Source organism: Anoplopoma fimbria, chromosome 12 (assembly GCF_027596085.1).
Source record: "Anoplopoma fimbria isolate UVic2021 breed Golden Eagle Sablefish chromosome 12, Afim_UVic_2022, whole genome shotgun sequence".
Classification (NCBI taxonomy): Eukaryota; Metazoa; Chordata; class Actinopteri; order Perciformes; family Anoplopomatidae; genus Anoplopoma; species Anoplopoma fimbria.
Window position 1 is genome coordinate 11063216 of NC_072460.1, and position 20308 is coordinate 11083523.

The 20308-nt window shown below is 41.4% G+C and overlaps 1 protein-coding gene across 4 annotated transcripts in view; it reads right to left on the reverse strand.

Annotated features, from left to right (window-relative positions):
- The window catches only part of kif1b (kinesin family member 1B), a 56014-nt gene that overhangs the window by 35345 nt on the left and 361 nt on the right, over positions 1-20308 (reverse strand). For all 4 annotated transcript variants that reach the window (XM_054609247.1, XM_054609244.1, XM_054609243.1 and 1 more), the window contains exons 2-10: positions 19077-19230; positions 3922-3998; positions 3599-3778; positions 2852-2920; positions 2258-2436; positions 1460-1571; positions 909-986; positions 746-811; positions 99-174 (exon numbers count right to left, since the gene is read on the reverse strand). In XM_054609247.1, the coding sequence (XP_054465222.1) occupies positions 99-174; positions 746-811; positions 909-986; positions 1460-1571; positions 2258-2436; positions 2852-2920; positions 3599-3778; positions 3922-3998; positions 19077-19182 (943 nt within the window). In that variant the 5' untranslated portion in view covers positions 19183-19230. The remainder of the gene's footprint in view (positions 1-98; positions 175-745; positions 812-908; positions 987-1459; positions 1572-2257; positions 2437-2851; positions 2921-3598; positions 3779-3921; positions 3999-19076; positions 19231-20308) is intronic.

Below are 20308 nucleotides of genomic sequence, written 5' to 3' on the forward strand. Positions count from 1 at the left end.
ATTTCTTTGCTGTCCAGGAATAAGGATCTTGCGACACAGTTTACAGACATAAATTCCACCAGTTAAGGACATTTAGCAGGTGATATTAATGTTCATACCGAGGTTCTCCCTTAGCAGCCATGTCAGAACAGAGTCTCTGTAGGGGATGAAGTCAGTCTTCTTCTTCTTCTTGCTCTGCAGAAGACAAACATTATGTTGGCAGGGAGAAATAAAACTGATGCCAGATTTCTGTTTAAAACTGAAAACTAAGGATGGCCATTAAGACATATTATGATGCACCATGACAAACACCTCATATGTTATGGACAAGATGTCGGGTAAAACAAGTTGAGGCCTGATTTGATTAGCTTTTGCTCTGCTGCAAGGACTGTGGATTTCACTGTGAGCGATGACTAAAAGCATAGCACTTGATGAAACGCTTAATAAAATGGTTGTGACAGAACTCTATGCAACAACTTCAGCATTGCACATGACAAAAAGGCTGTAAAATCTGCCTCATGGGGGAATCAAGAGGTTATGGGTTGGGCTGTCAAAGGGTTTACCTTGCTGGTACAGTTATCCTGTGTCTGCAAGCATTACAAGAACAAGAGAAGAGAAGAGAAAAGAGAAAGGCAGACATTACAGCATGCCAGACTACAAACATGAATTCCCAGAGATGACGGGGTCAGGTTTCTTAGGGTAAGAGAAAGAAAAGGAGGAGAAAAAGCAAAAAAAACCCTGAAAGAAACACACATAAAACACTCACCACTTCAGCCAAGGCAGAGATAACCTTCCCTAAGGTGGTGAGAGATTTGTTGATGTTTGCTCCCTCCTGCAACCAAAAATGTGTATTATTTAAGAGCCATCAAAGATAATGCTAGTCAACTTTTTTTTTTTACTTATGCTGTCTGTGATAATGGGAGTCTTACCTTTAGCCTGGTACCTGTAGCTCCAGTGGAATCTGCTCGTTCACTTCCTGCCAAGTCTACCAGACTAATTTTACTGACCTGAAGAGGGAGTAAATGCATTTTAGATGCATGATGCATATGAATAATTTACAATAAATTTTAACAAACAGAGAGGATGAGAATATTCCTGAAAAAAAGTCAGCACTGACTACTGAATACAAAGTTCATTATGTTTTCAAAAATGTTTAAATAGATATCTTTTTACAGTGTAAATCATTCTTAACATGTGGACGTTACCGTCAAGTGAGATGCAGCGAGGCAGTAAAATCTGATAGAGTGGCTTAACACAATAGGCATTGTGTTTAGAATAACACAGCGGCCTTTGTCTTAGTCAGAGGAAATGCTGAAAGACTAATTCTAAAATGGCGATCACCCCTTACTAAGAGGACCATAGGAGACATCTTGAAATCAAATCAAAGCGGCAACCTAAATAAATGGGCAAGAAATAAACTCCCAGTCAGTTTTTAAGTTATAAACATGGTTAGGTGTCTGTCTTTCTAGTCTCGTCTGACCTTCTCCGTGGAGAGATCTGTTTCGCTGTCATGTTTCTTCTGTGTGAAGACGATGGTGAAAACAGCATGGGACCTACTGCTGGTCTCATTCATGTTGGTGGCTGCCACGGTTCTGTAGGTGAGCATATGGTTATTGTTAGGAAGGAAAAAAGAAATTATATGCAACACATTATTCTGAGCAATTTAATCACTTTAAATGATTCAGTATTCATGGTCTTGGCTGAGACCATGAATTTACCCTAATAGGGGTAAAACATCGCTGGGTTTTACCCCTATTAGGGTGAATTGAGTCTAAAGGATTATAACGAGGTATGGCGGAGGTGGATAATACTATGAGGACACCAAACACAACTACACAAGGCACAGTCACAGGGACAGTCACAGGGGAGATACAGGCTTTTCACAGCATGTTCCAGAAATAAGCCCTCTGAGTCAGCACAGGAAGATTAAGGCAGGGTTCACTCCTCCCAACAGTAGCTCTCGTGACACACACACACACGCACGCACGCACGCACGCACGCATTTCAATGAGAAATACTCTCTTCTGGCTCTGGTCTCCAGAATCTAGCTAGCTTTTCCTTGATCATCACTGACGCTGACTGATCGTGATCAAGCTATAAAAATCTATGTGATAAGAACACTTCCTGATTCAAAATTATTGTTATCTTGCCAGCAACTTGCAGCCTTAATTAACTCGTTCTTTTGAGGATGTGGGTTATCACATCATCACAGCTATCACCACCACTGTCACTCCCCCTCATTTCCATGATCTCAGCATGATCCCGGGGTTTGGCTCACCTGGCCTTGTTGCCGGCATCCATTAGGTCAGCGATGTCTGTGTAGGAGGTGACAGCTAGCTTAGACAGGTCTTCCACGTAGGGACCCAGTAGTGGATGCTCTCGCACTCTTAAATTCCCTTTGTTCTTAGGGTTCAGCAGATCTCGCACCCGCTCACAGTAGATCTCCATGTAACTGACCTAGAAACAAAAATTGCAAAAGTAACAGATTATCAGTTGAGGAGCTGCAGCGCAACATCAGTACGCAAAATGTAAACCCTTATACCGTAGGTCTCAATTATGTAGGTATATTACAGGATATTTTGCATCCTCACAATATTTACTTGGTTTAATTGATTATCAAGATCATAATAATTTGCTGTTGCATTCCCAGTTTGAGGAACAAGTGCACAATTTAACTACATCATCTGCATAAATTTGCTAAAGGAACCCATCAACTTTGAAGGTTCAGCCAGTAGGTTATTGATGTCTGACTATTACCAAATATACTGTTAGGAGAAGGCTTGGAATGGTTCATTAGAGTCAAGTTAACACAAGAGTCACTGGCAAGGGCAGAGAACTGGGATTACAGATGCCAAAGCATTCTGAGACTCACCTCTACTGAGTAGGAGAGCTCCTCTTTGTTGCCTACATCATTGATTTTCTCAAATAGATCTTCACAGAGCTGAGGCAGAGAAGGACGGTGTTTATGGCAAATTGACAGTGTGTGTGGAGGTGAAAGGGAGGATGAATAGAAAGAGAGATCAGTGGACCAACAGGTAAGATACTAACAAACAACTTATCTGCATGTATAGGAAAGAAATTATCATCAACACTTCAGACAATACAGTGTAGAGAGCATCAGCATATGAGACGTAACTCCTAATAGTTATTATTGTGTAAAATAAAGTATTATCGCTAGAATCAAAAGTTAGAAAAGACAATGTAACAAATATCTGACTAGACAGATGTTAATGTGGCCCACGTCCCCCTCGCTATTGCAAGGGGAAGCGAGGATGGCCTCGAAACAGTTGGCTGACAATGTAAAAAGTTGAAGTGAGATACAGGATAAGGATGTTAGGCAGGCAAAAGTATTCAGAGACAAAGAAAGAATGTAAAGTTACCATAAAGTTGCACTCTGAACATTTCTGTGGTGGATTGATTCGGTTTAAAATTATGAAGAACTTGTAAAAACTGTTTTTGCATTAGAGAAAGTGACCAACACCATGACTCATGGGTTGTGTTAAATATTGAGCGATCCAAGTCAGGTTGCATAGACATTACTTAAAAATACAGTGGGCAAAGTCTCTTAATCCCTGCTAAGCAATTTAGTCATATCAAAAAGATGTATTGTAGAACAAACCATGGGAATGATTCCTTCCTGCCCCTCCTCCTGCTTGCCCATCATAGTGTAGGATTTGCCAGCTCCTGTCTGGCCATAAGCAAAGATGCAGACATTGTAGCCCTCGAAGGCGTGTGCCAGCATTTCTTTGCCAATGTCATTGTACACAAGGTTCTGTGATGCAAAGCTGGGGTCTTCCGGCTGTGGGAAAGACAGAGAGAGGACATAAATGTATAGAAATTCAATAAACTTGTGGTATATCTCATTATATTTAGATACATACATTTTCCTTTCCTATTGGTCCTTTCACTGAACTATGCAACAGAGAAAATGCTCAAACTCACCGTAGTGTGTGACCAGTAGGAGTAATCAAAACTGAAGTTCTTTGCTGGTTCCTTTGGGGCTTTGGGGTTTTGAATAACTGCAGGGAAAGAACAAAATTAGTGATGCAGTTTATCTGGTTTGAATGTGAATATGAGACAAGAACTACTCCCAAGGTCTTGCAGTTTTACCTGAAAGCCTACCTGAAATTAATTAATTTATGATTCATCATCTGTTGCATCACTGCACTAAGATTTTGATTCAATCCTTTCAACCACAATTGAGTATTCAGCAAAAGTTGCTTCTTTGCCGTAGTTTGAATTATGGCAGGCCTATTGCACTTGTGTCTAGTGAATGTGTACTTTTTTCCTAGTTGTAGTTTAGAGCATCAGATAAAATATGTTTCATTTGAGACGTTTCTGGTGAATTAACGTTCGTTTGCTTTCTAACTTGCTTTTTCTCACTCTTAGACTAGTTAGGAAGGTTTTTTGAATAAAATCTTGCTGTCGACATCTCACCAAACTCCCATCACTCATTTAAAGAGATTATTCATATTCAGTCTCCTGAGACTTAAAAAAAAAAAAGAAATGTTACATCTTGGATCCTGTTTCCATACTATTTACTGTATCACGGTTGGCAAATAATGGGTCAATCTTTAGAAGATTCTGTTCAGCTTTTTTGAGAACTGCAAATGTTGTATCAACCTTTACCAAACACACCATCTGGATTCAGTGTCTTATTTCCTAATACGACACACAATACTGAGTTTAAATAACACAGTTTAAATGTAGTCTATTCTCATTATTCCACCTGCACCTGTTGCATCTGCAAAGACGTGATGACACAGTATGCCTGCTCTACCCAGCCATTCCCTACGGCCACACAGACATTTCTTAATGAGGAATAATCTGCAGCCATGCCCGGCATGTCATCCATCTCAACCATGCTTGCTGGTACCCGAGACCTGTGTTCAAGCTTTCCACACTCTGCACTGGATATGTGATGGAGAGAGAAGGAGATTAAAAAATTACTGTAGGATATTTGTAGATATCTATACCCCAGTTGTGCCTCAAAACCCTGTGTTAAACAAAATGGCCTTTTATTCACTAAAGCTGCCTTGCATCAGGGTCCAGTGCAGAGAGTTCACTCAGGCTACACAGACAAACGCATACCTCCACCGTCAGTGCAGAGGGTCAAGGTAAAGACGAGGGCGCAAAGAGGCTCGTAAAAAAGGGTTTGAGTGCTCAAGGGCATGGCAACAATCCAAACAGAGCGAGAATATAAACCAAAGGTAGGGTGAAAGGAAACACTGTGAATCGGAGTGCATTTTTGTGGGAATAAAACTAGCTTCCTTTTTTTCCCCCCTCGCTATTTCAAAGCAAATCCTAAGTGTGGACAGCAGAGTAGTAATTAGCTTTGTTTAATGCAAATTCTGTGCTTTGCTAATAGGCAAATTAAAGCCAGGTCTGGCTCCTTGAGATGAGGGTGCTTGAGAGGCTTTTGCATCAAGATGTCCCAGGCAGAGTGCCTCATATGTTCAGAGGATTTCAGCAGACTTATCAATAATGCAGGAGATGAGGAGAGACAGGGATTGTATTTCACCCTCCACAGGTCACATGCTGACAGAAAGCACAGCGTGTCCTCCAAAACCAGAACACTTACTGCTTCATGCTAAATATGTGATGATTGTAGCAGCTTCCAATGCACAGAACCTCAAGTAGCTACAACCTAGCACAGGTAAAAACAATGCATTTGTCTGTAACCCCAACAATCTTTAAAAAGGTTAAAAGGTGCACATGCAGAGGAGTAGCTTCCATATTGGGCACTGCAAGAGGATACAGCAAAACAGGTGGCTAAATAAAGCCAAATTTCACCTTTGGCCTGCCTCCAATGGGAAACTGGAGCTGGGGCATGAAGAAATGAAGTGGGGTTTAAGTTACCAGTGCCCCTATTCCCCTTTTCTGGAATAATCTACAGTGGCTATTAACGAAGAGGCAGTCTAATTAAGAGTCCTTCAGTGTCAGCCGTATTCAGTGCTAACGAGGCAACCAGGCAGTAAAATAAGAAAGATGATGAGACAGTGCCACATGTGGGGCATTCAGACAGAGGGATGCCCATGACAGGCCAGACAAACTGTCCTTACTGGGAATCACAGCTGTGTTCTAGCAAGACAAGAAATGATGTGATGCCGTGGCGTAAAAGTGTACCCAAGCACAGCAGAGCTGCATAGTAGCAGCTAGTGGGAGACTGCTCAAATCCTAGAGGTGAATCATGCTCACGATGTGGCGTGTGAAGGTCTTATTCGATTGCCCACTCCACTGCTCTCGGAACAGATAGCCGTTTCACCCATGTGGTCCTGCCAGTGCGTCATACACGTGGGTCTCTCACGTAAGAGTCTATAAATGTGTATTGAAGGCGAGGATGCAGTAAAGGATGGGGCTGACAAAGGGTTACATGAGTGTGCATTCTCATTTCTAATTACTTGTATTAAATAATGACACATTGCCTGTCAAGGTACATGCCACTATTTTGTCATCACACATCCGTCAGTACCCCATATCTTCCAGCATGACTCCCCTGATTTGTCTCAACTGAATATCAGTCCCTCTGTTTACTTCATACACTTGCACCTTTACATCACTCTCTCACACTTACAGAATCTATGTAAGCAGCACTGATACAAAGACAGTAATAGTCACAAATGAACATGTCAATGAGGAATTCATATTTGCTCCATTTATAGTTAATATTCCCATCAGAGTCACTTGCTTGACTTAAAATGGCAGGCGCATTCTGCTGCCGAATAAACGTCATCACTACTCTGTCTTTCTCAACCATGGCAACAGGTATAGGACCAGATTCTGGTTGCCATAACAACCTCAACTTGGCACAGAAGGGGAGGATGCGGCACATTGCGTTCTGTTTTCTCTCGCCTCAAGCATTCCCCATTACTGCTCTAGAGAAACTATATAGAACTGCTTAAATGCAGGTTTATGGTCAAATACAATTATTTATCAAACTGATTCAGATTGAAAAAATTCTACAACATGCAAAAGGCATAGTGTGAAAAGCTTTAAGATTTGTAATTAAGACAGTAAGCTACTTATCACATCAGACTCCATAAGCAATTATAGAACCAACTTTTACGACACAGTAACCTTTTAAATACTTTGTAAATGGAACATTTAATACCATTAATATTATAGTTCATTACATAAAGCAAACATATTATCAATTAAAAATCCCAAGGCACTCCTCTTTGCAGAACAGAAGGAACACATTGATTGGATGCAGCCTATACATCAAGTAACCCTAAGCTGAAAGTCCACAGGCTGAAACTTAACATTATCAGAGAAAGTTTTATCATTTCTCTGTCACCATCAGAACATCAGAAAACACTAAACTTCAATTACATAAAGGGATGTCATGCATATCTGTGTGGGAGATTATGTAGGAGACAGGATTCTCTTAAGATAGAGAAATTCAGTCAGAACCCCATATGCAGGTGGCATATGAGGACAGTTTAAATGTTCTGCATTTTCAGTTCTTCTTCAAAATATATAAGACTGATGTGATGCTGGCACTCCACAGGAGCTTTCCAATCCAAGGCAGGGTGGATACCAGAGTTAACTAACCACAAGCTGCTATCTAAAGAGCATCCCTCAGCTGGTTGCAGCCAGCAGTCAATTTGTGTTCCAGCTTTCAACATGGGGCCTATAAACTGGGCAGGAAAGCAAAGACACCTCGCTGTAATTAGGTTGTTAGGAGGTCTCAGCACACCAGATGGGGACTAAAAGCTAAACCCATTCACCTGAAACTAGAAGACAAACGGGGTCTACAATGGCTGAACTAACTGCCTCTCCCTTCCAGTAACCCTCTAAAGGGACCGCTGCTGTAGGTTTGAGCTGGTCGATGCCTCTCAATGATCACAGGAAGGAGATAAGTGTATTAAATAAACCCTTACATTTAAAGGAAAACAAATGGGTGAGTTTCTAAGAGAACCAAGGCATTAGGAGACATAATATCTGTGCAGAATTGTAATTACTATGTGTACTTCTTCTGTGTGCATATGGTCAGCAGTGTGATGTAACGGTTCACTTCTGAAGAATATTATTTCATTCGTTTTATTCACTCACAGGATTACAGACTGCCATATCCCACCAAATAATAAAGTGCTGTTTACACCAACAGCACCAAAGCAAGCTTATCCACAAGCACTTGGATCAGTATATGTAATGTAAGCAAGGTGACAGTGAAGGAAACACACAAAAATAAAGCGTAACCTTTGCTGTGCCCTGTCCTATCACCACGTCAAAAGACATCAATACCATCACTGCTCCAATTCTGTGCATCTCCATATATTACAAATGCACACCTGGGTCACAGTTTGTGCATGAGTGGTGAAGCAAAGCAGCTGTTGAAATGAGCCGATGGCTAGAGCATTGCCACAGTAATGCTAACATGGTTGTTCAGTCTTAAATAAGGAGCATTAAGACTGGATGGGGCGCATTCTGACGTGGCCGCAGAAATGCTCTGCATTTCGTATCCAGTTTCTTTGGAAGAGAGTGTGTGTGATGGCTCGGTTGCCAGGGCTGCAGTACAGGTGACAGAGTTGTCACTGGATGCAGCCCAAAGCTGAGGGCTAAAAGTAGCGTCTGAGCACTGCTGTGCTCATTTGACAAACAGCTGAGCTTGCCGCAGCCACAACACAGGACATACAACGTCTCCAAAACAGAAACAAACATTTGGTATCTTGATTACCCCTCTGGATATAGTGCACTTTCTCGTATTTCAGGATGATGCCTTGAGGCCTTTCATTAAATTATATCTATACAGCAATTCAATACTCCTCTGCTGAGTACTCCTGCCAAAAGAAAACTTTAACTTTCCAGACATGCAGATGAGTTGGTCTAGCCAAGAGACGTGACCCTTCACACCAACATCCACCATCACAGTCATCAACTCAGGCAAACAAACTGCAACACACTTTCTTTTAATGATAGGATTTTGCATCGTCATTGAATTAGATACACCACTACAGCAGAGTAAAACATGTAACAGTAAAGAAAGGCACAGAGTACCTGCTAACAAATCCTGTTTCTACTCAGAGGCTGATCACGTCATTTTTTATCTTTCTACTGGGGGAGAGAAGAGGGGGGAAAAAAAGCACAGGAAGACACCAGAACAATGCACTGAATGCAGGGTATTGCAGTTGTCCACAGAGCCCGCAAAACACATTAGGTAATCTGTTATGACAAGGCTTTATGTTCCCAGTCCCCTCCATCACAATGACCCTTTTCACAACGCCTAACCCCCCCTCCCACTCTCCATTTGAACACCACATTTAGAAAAAAGAAACTTTCAATATTGTCGTTGGAGAGTGACTGAAGACTGCTAAATGCAAGCTGCAAATTAAAACCACTGGATAGCATTGAAAAAGATGTCCATTTTACGATTGTTGTAAAAAAAACAAAAAACTAAAATAAACTATATATATATATATATATATATATATATATATATAGTTATTTTAAATCATTTCTGTAATTGTGTTTGCATGCACCCAAAAAATGAGGTTATTTAATGATTTGGGCAGGAACTATGCAGCTGGTCAGCAACTTTCCTTTTTTTCCAGAGCACGTACAGAGTGACAGTGCAGTGAAAAGACAAAAAATATTTTGTGGGAGAGCTTGCCATTTATTCTTATTATGCAGAAATATTCGGTTTCGAGATTTCTCGGAACATCTCTTACCCCAATTAAGAAAACAGTGTTTCCAGCTAAAAAGGCGTTAAGAAATCAGAAGTGGTGTTGTTTTTGACTTTAACAAATCCATGCCAAAAAGTTAAAAAAAAGAAAAAAAAAAACAAAAAAAACATTAAAACCACTTTAGGTGGGGTCGCCTTTGTAGCTAGAAAGCAGAGAGAAAGGGCGCTGTCCTGGCCTATGTGCCAGCTGTTCCAGCTCTGACTACTGTCTATTTATACAGCAGCAGATGGCAGCTAGTGCTTTGCATGCCGACAGACTGTCAGTGACAGGAAGGAATGGACAGATTTCAGCCGCCCAACCTTTCCGACGAACTCCTCGCCAAATCATACATTGCTCCCAGCCCAACGCCACTGATAGCTAGCTAGGGCTGCGAGGGCTCACGCAGACTCACCGAGTTCAGGGTAACAGAGACTAAAGAGAAGCTTCTAGAAGCTATCAGACAGAGAAAATGTGCTAAGCCAGCAGGACTCCATTCAGAAGCTAAACAAACACAGGAGGACAACAAAGAGAGAGGGATATCAGGCAACCCCTCAGGTGATGACATGGGGGGTTAAACCCACAACGCACGCACAACTATGATGGAACTCAAAGCTGAAATAACAGTAAATATCCAAATTAAATACCAATGGCTTTCAAGGAATGCCTAGTGTGTCTAACCAAAGCCTGGAGGACACATCCACCAATGTGTCTTATGAACATATTTATTGTTGTCACCTCAATGTTAACATTAACAAAATGATACAGGATCCTTAGTCAGAGTTTTCAGCTGTTTCCACAGCTCAAAGAGGCAATGACTCTCATGGATCAGGTCCAAGAAGGATATTCTTCTCTGGGCAGGTGCTGACCAAAGGGCAGGGGCTTTCCAAACACATCCTGTGTCATGGAAAGCAACATTAACACTTCCACAGCTATAGAAGTGTCTGCTATTTCCCAGTTTAAAAATAGCATTTCATATATTGACAATTTAAACTTGCCTGTGTCAACCTTTTCATAATGGACTTTAGGGAAGTTGGTCCGCATGTGCTAGATAACAGGGATAGTAAGTTGAGAGGGTGTTTTGAAGTGGGCTGTAGGAGTTGCCTACTTATCCATAGTCGGTGTATCACATACAGTAGATGACGGTCGACACGCAACAAGCTTGGACAAGCAGACAGGAATTACAGCACGGAAGTAAAACAATGTACTGCTGTGGACAAAGGCAGCAGAAGAACTGACTTTAGCCACCAAGAAGAAAGGCCATCTACCGTAGATAATACACTAAATATTGATAAATGCCTCATACAACCCAACTTCAAAAAACAGAGTGGAGATAAAGCATTACTTCCAGTTTTAATATCTATATTATAAATGTGGAACAAATGTTTTTCTTCTTAGCTCAACTTTGCTCATCCACATTACAAGTATATAGTGAATTAATAGTCCTCACATTATAACAATGACACAAAATAAAGCCTACAATAGGAACAGTAATGAAAACCTCTCTGCCAAAAAAGAGGTGCTGATTCAAACAACCTATGACTTTAAAGTAGTGCCATGGAAATGTTCAAAATATTAAAACATTGGTTAAACTATTTTTATTTAATTCATAGAGAGATGAAAGCTATGATAAGTAATACACTCTAGAACACTGGATTTGCATTATAATGTTAATCTGTATATTCAAAATAGTTGAATATTTGTTTTAAATCTCAACTCATGATTAAAAAGTGTTTCAAGACAACATACAGATCATCATATGATCCAGGCCATGTGTAGACAACAGTGCAGACCATGTTGTGCAGACCAGGGAAATACAGAGCCCCTTACATCCACTGCTCACAACAGGCACCCATTTTACAGAGCAGTGACCTGGATTTCCTCAACCAACTCAACTCGGAGACCGAATTCTCACTTTAAATGCTCTCTGGCTTTATACAAGCACCATGACATCATGAATACTACTCTGGCACATGGACCTCACATTTTTTGCTCAAGGCCCATCTTTAAGTTTAAGATATATAAAAAAAAAAAAGAGCTGCATGTTTAACATGTTCGGTGAAGCCAGAAAACATTTTGGATGAGCACTGAGTGATGCCTCAAGCTAATGTCAGATGACTAACCCCTTTTATCCAGCATTTTCACTGTGGAGGATGGAAAGATGGCAAAGATGTATCTGGATGTATACTGCTGATCTCAATTAGCTTCACTGTATTCAAACAGTGGCATGAAAACAGCTCCATTTTGGAGCGTCAGAGGATTCCAGTAGCTAATAAGATCGATAGACAGACTCATGTCTTATTAATTAAGGTTTCAAAATGAATATACTGCCAACCCCCCCGACTTCTTACTCATGAATAATACAAAGTGAACATCATGCCCACCACCAAGCTACCCGTGCCTGGACTGCAAAGCTCTCTGGTTTGTCTCTGAATTCAGCCCTCAGACTGTGGGTGGAAACAGGACAATATAGTCTGGAAAGAGAGCTGTGTCGGTCAGGGCACAAACACTAAAAACACATTCAATCTCTTGAATGTGGGAAAGTTCAGCCATTTGCCCCAACTTAGGCATTGAACCAAAGAGTAGGTTAAAGGAGCAAGCCAGGAGAACTATAACTTTAAAACAAAGACTGGTTGCATCACCAGAACATTGACAAATGATGATAGATGTGGGCTGCTGTGAGAACAATCTGATTTTCATAGCTTAATGAGTATGACCCTCTCCTTAAAGAAAATCAGCCAGTGACCATACCTACCTACCTGGTACACGTGGATGCACGGGCACACTCATGCACAAACACACTCCTAACCCCCCCCCCCCCCCCATGCCCAAAAAAACAGCTGGTGACCCTATTGTTATACAGACAATCTCTGAAACCCTTCAAATGATTGGGTGCTGCTGTAAAACTGGGACACATTACAGGATTTGGCTGAACTGCATTTCACAAGACTAATTCAGCATTGTGTTGTTCCACTTTGTCCTGTGAGGGAGGGCGAGTGGTTGGCCTTTTATCTCTGGTCATACTACTAACAATAATGGATTTGTGTGGTCTGGACACCAGCAGCCAATCGAAGCAGAGCTCCCCCACCTTATGAGAATCAATATTGAACATACAAAAAAAAAATACATACCATATACCAAATATATATACCATATATCTTTTACTAAAAATAAGAAATCACAAGTTATTATATGAATATCTGGTGATCTGGTATTACAACTGATTTTCATTGTGCATTAATACCATTTCTTAACCACCAATATGACTGAAATCAGCACCATCATCATCACCTCTACTTGGCAACTGTATGTGATGCTGCCTCACGCTGTGCTACACGTGAATAGTGCTCGTGCAGGACTTTGCTGCTGTAGCTGCGTTCACATCACCCATCCCCCCCTCGAGTCAGCTCCAATCCCATCCTCCTCTCTGATATCCCACATTTTCTGCAAAAGGATCCCACAGTTTCCACTCAACCCCATCACAGGCTGGAATGGAAAGTGGGCTAAAAAAGATGAGGCGAGAGAAGGTCTGCACACAGTTAGGCTCCAAATGGTTTAGTTATCTTTCTCTTTTAAGGCAACGTTTCAAAAGAGAATGGAATATAATACATAATTACCAAAATACCAATAGTTAAGTTTTTGTTCTGCCCCTGAGTATTTTTGTGCACTTGGTCCATTTTGAGAATAGAGTAAAAAAAATATATATATAAAAAGATGAGCACTAAAATACACTTCATCACCTTAGTTGGTATGTTATCTGAGATCCTTTACAAAAATCAATTGACCAATTCTTGCCGGTCAAGTCAGATTCTGGCAAAATCAGACAAAATCATGTAGGTTCACCGGAAACTCCATCAGTTCAGACTCTAGTGGGGCATCTGGCAAAGACCAGCCCACCACAGACAGACCCAGGAGGTGGAGAGCTCCGTGCCTGGCAGCAGCTCTCCATATCCTTCAGCCAGGAGCGGAGCTTCGCCTTGCTGCTCTGCCGGACTCACTTAGAGACAACACTGACACCACGCTACTGGAGGCCAAGGCCATATTGCTGGGCCTGCTGGAGGTAAGGGAGGAACGGGTGAACCAAAACCAGGACTGCGCAGGGCAGACTGTCAGACCCTTCCGCAGTAAAATGAGAGGATTTCTAAAAGGGACTCTGGTGCTCTGAAACACAACCACTTTTGTCTGCAAGTTCCAAGCTTGCTCAACTTTTATCAGAAAAATCTCTTAAGCAAATAATGTGACAAACTAAAACTCATGCGATCATAAGATTTAGGGATTTTCCAGCTTTTCATCACTAATAATACCTTTCTTTGAATTTTATATAGCCGATCTTCAGGCCTTGTGATGTTAACAGGGGAAAGTTCCAACAAATTCACCAGTTATACAGCCTCAGGGCGACATTATCACTGTTTCAAATATACATTTTCCTACTATGTCTGATGTTTCCAGATGTTTGATATCTGCAAAAACAATTACCTTTCTACAGATTTTAGGGCCATCATTTTAGATAACTACAATTTGTTAACATAGTAAGGTAGAACAGTTTGATTTGAAGTACAGAACTAAAGAAAAAAGAGGGGTCAAGTATTATGTTTAAATATGGGCCCAAGCAGAAAACAAAGGCAAAAAGTTGAGCAGGCCGTCAAGAGTCAACATAAGTTGTGGAAAGAAAACCACAACTGGATTGGTCAGCTACAAAGCTGAAACCACAGTAAAGTGAGAGAAGGCATTTATCACTTTCCCTTTCGGACTTAAAGACATTCCAGCATTCAGCCTATCCCTTCAAATTCAATAGCACATGTTGGTTTTTCTTTTTCATTTCAAAACGTATTAATGAACAATGATTGAGTAACAATGATTTAGTACCAATGGGAAAAGCAAACAAGGCTCTGTGCCACATTTTAGTTTGCAATATAAATAGAAGTTATGCAATTTGATTTTACAGCTCAATAAATATAATACTGAAGGGTTGATTGCATAAACAGAACTTCCCCAAAACAAACAATCTTAATGAAAAAGATGAAAAAAGATTTTGATGACAAGATCTGGTCATAACAAAAAAAAAGAAGATATTCCACCTTACCCAAGGCAGTCAACGTGAACCTTCAGCCAGACCTTAACAACTGTTTACAATTAATTAAAAAATGTTTAATTCAAGATGTTTTTGCAGCAGAAGAAAAAAACATTGCTGATGCCTTGACTACCCAGCCAAGAAGATGACCACAGAGCATATGACAGCAATAGGTTCATGAGATACAATTCCTCAAGCTCTGACTTGTAAGATTATCATCTCTCCCTGATTATCATTTTGAAAAAGTTTCACAGAACTTCTACATGCTTCCATTATCCATGAAGGAGAGTGCTGGCAGTGGCAGCAGCAACATCAAAGCTGTCTGTGTGACCATTACTTGCGAGGCAGCTGTCACTCCCGGCACACACAGGCAGTGTGGTCCAGGCCAAAGTCACTTTCTGTTGCTGGTAGGTGTTACAGCAGCTGTGACAGGTGTACTGAAAATTGGATGAATATGCGCCTCTGGCCTGAAAGTCCTGAGATCACAGACAGACATCTGCCTCTCCTCCCTCCTCATTAGGAGGTCAGTCTGGAGTGTGTAAATTGTGCAAGTGGCCAAATGTGTGTTGCTCCAAAACAGTGTCAGCATGAGGCGATGAGGAATGGAACACCCTGAGTGGATGTCGGTAGGCATGCGCACACCTACAAGGGTCACCGGGATTACGGTAGCAGGGCGTGGTGACCTGAGGCAAGCCTGTGGATTATACTATTCCTAATCAGGTCAATCGTCCCTGTCTGCAACGGGTTCAGCATTAGGATGACCATCCCTCAACCGAACCCATGCTCCAAATCAAACCTTTTCTGCCAGCTCTCTCCTCAGTGAACACGATTCATTCATGTGATGACGGCCTCCTGTCCTCTTATGTGTAACTGACACCAGAGCTGAGCAGGTTCATCCCTGTAGGGTTTTTGTAAGGTCACCACCCACTTAGCTCATACTGAAAGGACACTCAGCAAAATTGTATCTGAAAGGTGAAGGTCTAATTGATATGGTGACCTTGTGTTTTTTTTCCTTTCAATTTATTTACTCTTAGCTCAGGGGATGATATTGTGTTACATCCATCCAGTTCTTGTAAACGTGGATAGGCTAGGCTGGTATCTTTTGATAAGGCAATAATCTCCCATAACATATAAAAACTGATAATGTGGGGAAATAATCTATCTGATCGCAGGTTTGTTCCACTAAAGTCAATGTAATGGTCCAACATATCTGATTTTCTTTTTTCTTGTGCACTGTGTGAGATCTAGCAACCATCTTCGGCAGTCTATTCATGAGTGGCTGCTCACTGGCTGAGGGGGAACATAACACATGGGTTACATAACAAGAGAGAGACCGATGTGAAGAACACATCGGAGCCCCAATGAAGGCCGGCTTTGGGTGTCCTGACGTTATTCAGCATTTGGAGCACCAATGCAAACTAATGTAACACCCGATGGCGTCACCCCTTTATAATTACATTAGCTCTGGTATGTTTCAGAGCTTCTACTGAAAGAGGCCTTTGCTTGTTTCCAGCCTGCCTGCAGAGGCCTTGGACACATTTCCTGCACACTGGATAATCAATTTGCTGCCCCTCTGCCTGCATCCATTCCTTGACAACCCTTCATGCATGGTGAGAGAGAGAGAGAGAGAGAGAGAGAGAGAGAGAGAATCCTGCCCTTGCCCCCAATGGCTCTCTTTCTCTTTGTTGTTGACACACACACGCACCGACAGATACGCCCTTGAGTGACTCACAACAATAAGGGGAGTGTCACAGCTTCGGCCACACATCTGCCGAACACCTACAAACTGACCAAACAACTTCATAAAAATCCCATATCTGTGAGGCAGCTCTAAGTCTCATTTAAAATGTCAGGCATCACCAAAGACACTATAAAATAGTAGACATACAAAGGGACCACCTACAATGTGGTAGGCGCGCACTATCGCACCTGATTCTGATTAAAGCAGAGTGACATACTTAAATCTCAAATCTGAAAAAATTAAGAAGTGGATTAGGTTGTAGTAGCGGTTTGAGAAGTTTCCATGGATGCTGTAAAAAAGAAAAAACCCTGCTGGGAAAAGTTGTCGAAGTGGGAATCCATTGTCATTTAAATATGAATTGGATCTGAGTAAAGAGCGACCAATCTACTAACATTTTATAGCCATCTTTCAAGCCTATTGGTGAGTATTTGATACTAAATAGACGGATGTTTTGTGTAGAACAATATGAAGTTGTGATGAGTCATAGATTCACTGCTATTGATAGGTGCAAAAATATCAAGTTTTAATTTTTAACTAATTTAATTTGGGAATTACACTCACCTGCTAGTCATGAAAAACAACAATCACATCACTGAGTAAAATAAATCACTCACGTAATCATAATACAGTATGTGACCATCCATTAAATACATTGTGGAACATTAACCACCTCCGAGACAAACAGCTGTTTAACGGTTCAGCTTAAAATAACAAAAAGTTGGATGACGTGTGCGTACGTTTGAGCCACTAGGTAGCGTTCAACCTCTCAGGCTCCTAATAAGACAGCATTCTCAGCATACCATCTGCAATGATGAAGGGAGAGTATGGCCGCCTGCCAGCCTCCCTTTCTGCTCTGCAACCTGCCCATGTGATAGGAGGTAGAGTAGGCAGTACTGCAGCCTGCTCCTCTCCCTCGCTCACACACTCACTAACCCCCCAAAACACTGCATATTCCACTGCAGTTCTGCTACAAACCACGAGTCACCCTCCAGCACCTCCGAGTGACATTGGCATAATGAAACCCCAAGAATATGTAGTAAAAGTACTGGGGATTTGAAACAAAGCTTCTCTTTGGTAGAGTGTGAGGTCTGGTAGGGACACTTGATCTTATGGAAGATTCATAAAGGCTTAGTCTAATGAGCCCGGTTAGACTGACAGACAAAACTCAAGGCAAATAAGAGAGGCTGCTGGAAGAACCGGTTTCTGGCAAAACATGCTTACTTGTTACTAGGTCCTTAAATGCTTCAATACTAGTGTCAGGGGTATGGTGTGCATCTGTCCGCTAAAAGGGGACATACAGCACGACCATGAGGAAGGAGGTAGCGAGCACTTCATATTATCTGATGACTCACAGTCACATGTAGGCAGGTTGAATCACAAGACTACGAACCACATTCAAGTCTTTTCTTCTTGCTCAGCTGTTGTCTATCCTTTAATGTATTATAGATTCAGCAATAGCAGCAACAGTACAGCTTTACTTAGATATGCAATATGTTCATGTAAAGCTATGCAAGGATTAATTCAATGTGCATAATAACTTAATTATTACATTTGACATGCTTTTGAAGTGCACATATTTAAATGAATACATTAGATTGTAGTGAATGCTTATTTGAGCACATTAACTTTTCAGCCCCATTTTCACACATTCTGTACAGGTTTATAGGCCAAGAATGACTAAAGCATGAAGCTGCTGATCCTGAATATAAAATTGGAAGCATGTTCAATACCTACCTCATTGCCACCTACACTTCATTGTCGTTGTTTTTTGTGTTTTTATGTTCATATTTATACTCTTGCATATAATATTTTGTGTCCAAAATAGTTAACGTTTTATCCTTTTTTAGTTTTTGTTTATTTGTCTGTTTCTGTGTACCAGTGAGCGTGAGTAACCGTAGTCAAATTCCATGCGTACAATAAAGCTGATTCTGATTCTGATACATCCATACAATATTCATCTTCATCCCTGATCCAGATACTATGTTGTCCGAGGTGAGACAAATCGTCTGACAACTGCATCATCCAAGAAATTAAGTAAAGTTTTCCTTAATGTCAGAAGGCTATCCTATCTTAAACACCAGCACCTTGTAAAGGTGCTTTACAACTGTTTGTGTACACCAAGAGATAACATAATCATAAACTACAAAGTAACAGACATGTCCATCCTAAAACACTGTGTGATAAAGCCTTGATGAATTGAAGGCATTGGCGGGCCAGGCTGTATGGCGACCCCTGGGTCTCCCAGTATATGAACCAACTCAGCGTTTCTCACACAGAGACTCCTAAGGCATGCAGGCCTCTTTAGAGGAGGAGGAGGAGGAGAAGGAGGAGGAGGAGGAATTTCACTCTGTAAGCCTTTTATTCTCTTTCAGGCTGTTTGTCCCCAACCGTCCACTATTCAGTTTGCTCAGAGCCCTGAAGGAAGACCACGGGAGTGCAAGTGTGATATATCAAACTCCCCTAAGCAGACAGGCCTGCATAGCTGCAAGACACTGTGTGTGTGTGTGTGTGTGTGTGTGTGTGTGTGTGTGTGTGTGTGTGTGTGTGTGTGTGTGTGTGTGTGTGTGTGTGTGTGTGTGTGTGTGTGTGTGTGTCCTTGTGTGCATGCCAGTGGGCTACTTACTTGTACTATTGCCTTGCATCTGAATGATACATTTTGAGTCCTTGCCCATCTCCCTGGAGTTGAAGGGCCGGACTCGAACAGCGACTTTCACTGACGCCCCAGACATGTTTGCTGTTTAGGACGGTCTGCCAGTAAAACTCCTTGTATATCACTCCTAAATGAAAACACAGAAAAAAAGAGATATTTGCATTTGTTAAAAGAACATCTGTAATTAAACAAATGTTTGCTGTTTCCTTGTTTATAAACTGCCAGAATGCAACAATGCAAAACCCATCATCACTTAACGTTCAACCACAATGAAAGTCCACCCCCTAAAATATCCAGTCATGACAGCGTACAACAAATATGGCCGACCAATAACCACTAAAGCGCTTTAATATTTTGTAAACAGCAGCTGACCAAACATATATAACAGTCGAATAAAAGAGGTAGTGCATTTAATTTATAAATATATGCGAAATACGATTTTGGAAGACTCCAAAATGTGAATATTGCATGCACGTTTGGGCTGCATAAACATTCATTTGTTTGAATTAAAAACGCAACTTTGCAATGCGTCTTATGTTAATGATGATGTGAAGATATACGTTGCGCGCCCCGGGACTACATTTACCACATAACTCGTGTTTTTTCCATGTCCTTGCAGTCAGTCAGCCATACTTGCTAAAGCATACGCCCATGAAATTCTATCTACCCTGTTTTGTGTTGGTTGCAGCGGGGCAGTGAGCTGGGCCTGTCTGCTAAACTACAGGGGCCGTTCTGTGCACGCAAAGACATTCATTTTACGGGTTTTCTTTTTTAGAAATTAAGATTCGCCGATCTGAAGGAAGTGGGCTAATCCCTCCGCCGCTGTATGTTGTGGAACCTGCAGGGAGGAGTTGCATGCTTATTTTAGCAGCACAGACACAGTGTTCCTGGTGTCCCTGCAGGGGTTTCAGGCTTTTAACATTGAATCCAAACGGGTGCAGATTGTTACAAACTGTTGTGTCTTATTGCAAGCTGGAGTTCAGCCATGACATGTTATCGGCTATGACTTCACTCTATGGCACGAGACGGAACTAACCGATGTCCGGTGTCTGTGTGAAGGATACAACTCTGCACACATAGACGGACGTTGTGCTCGTGAACGTGGTTTAACGATACAATAAGCGACGTAAATAGCGTAATGTTAGAGTATAAAGCTGAGCGTAACGTTACCGGTGCAAAGACACTGCCCGTCTGTGATTCACGTC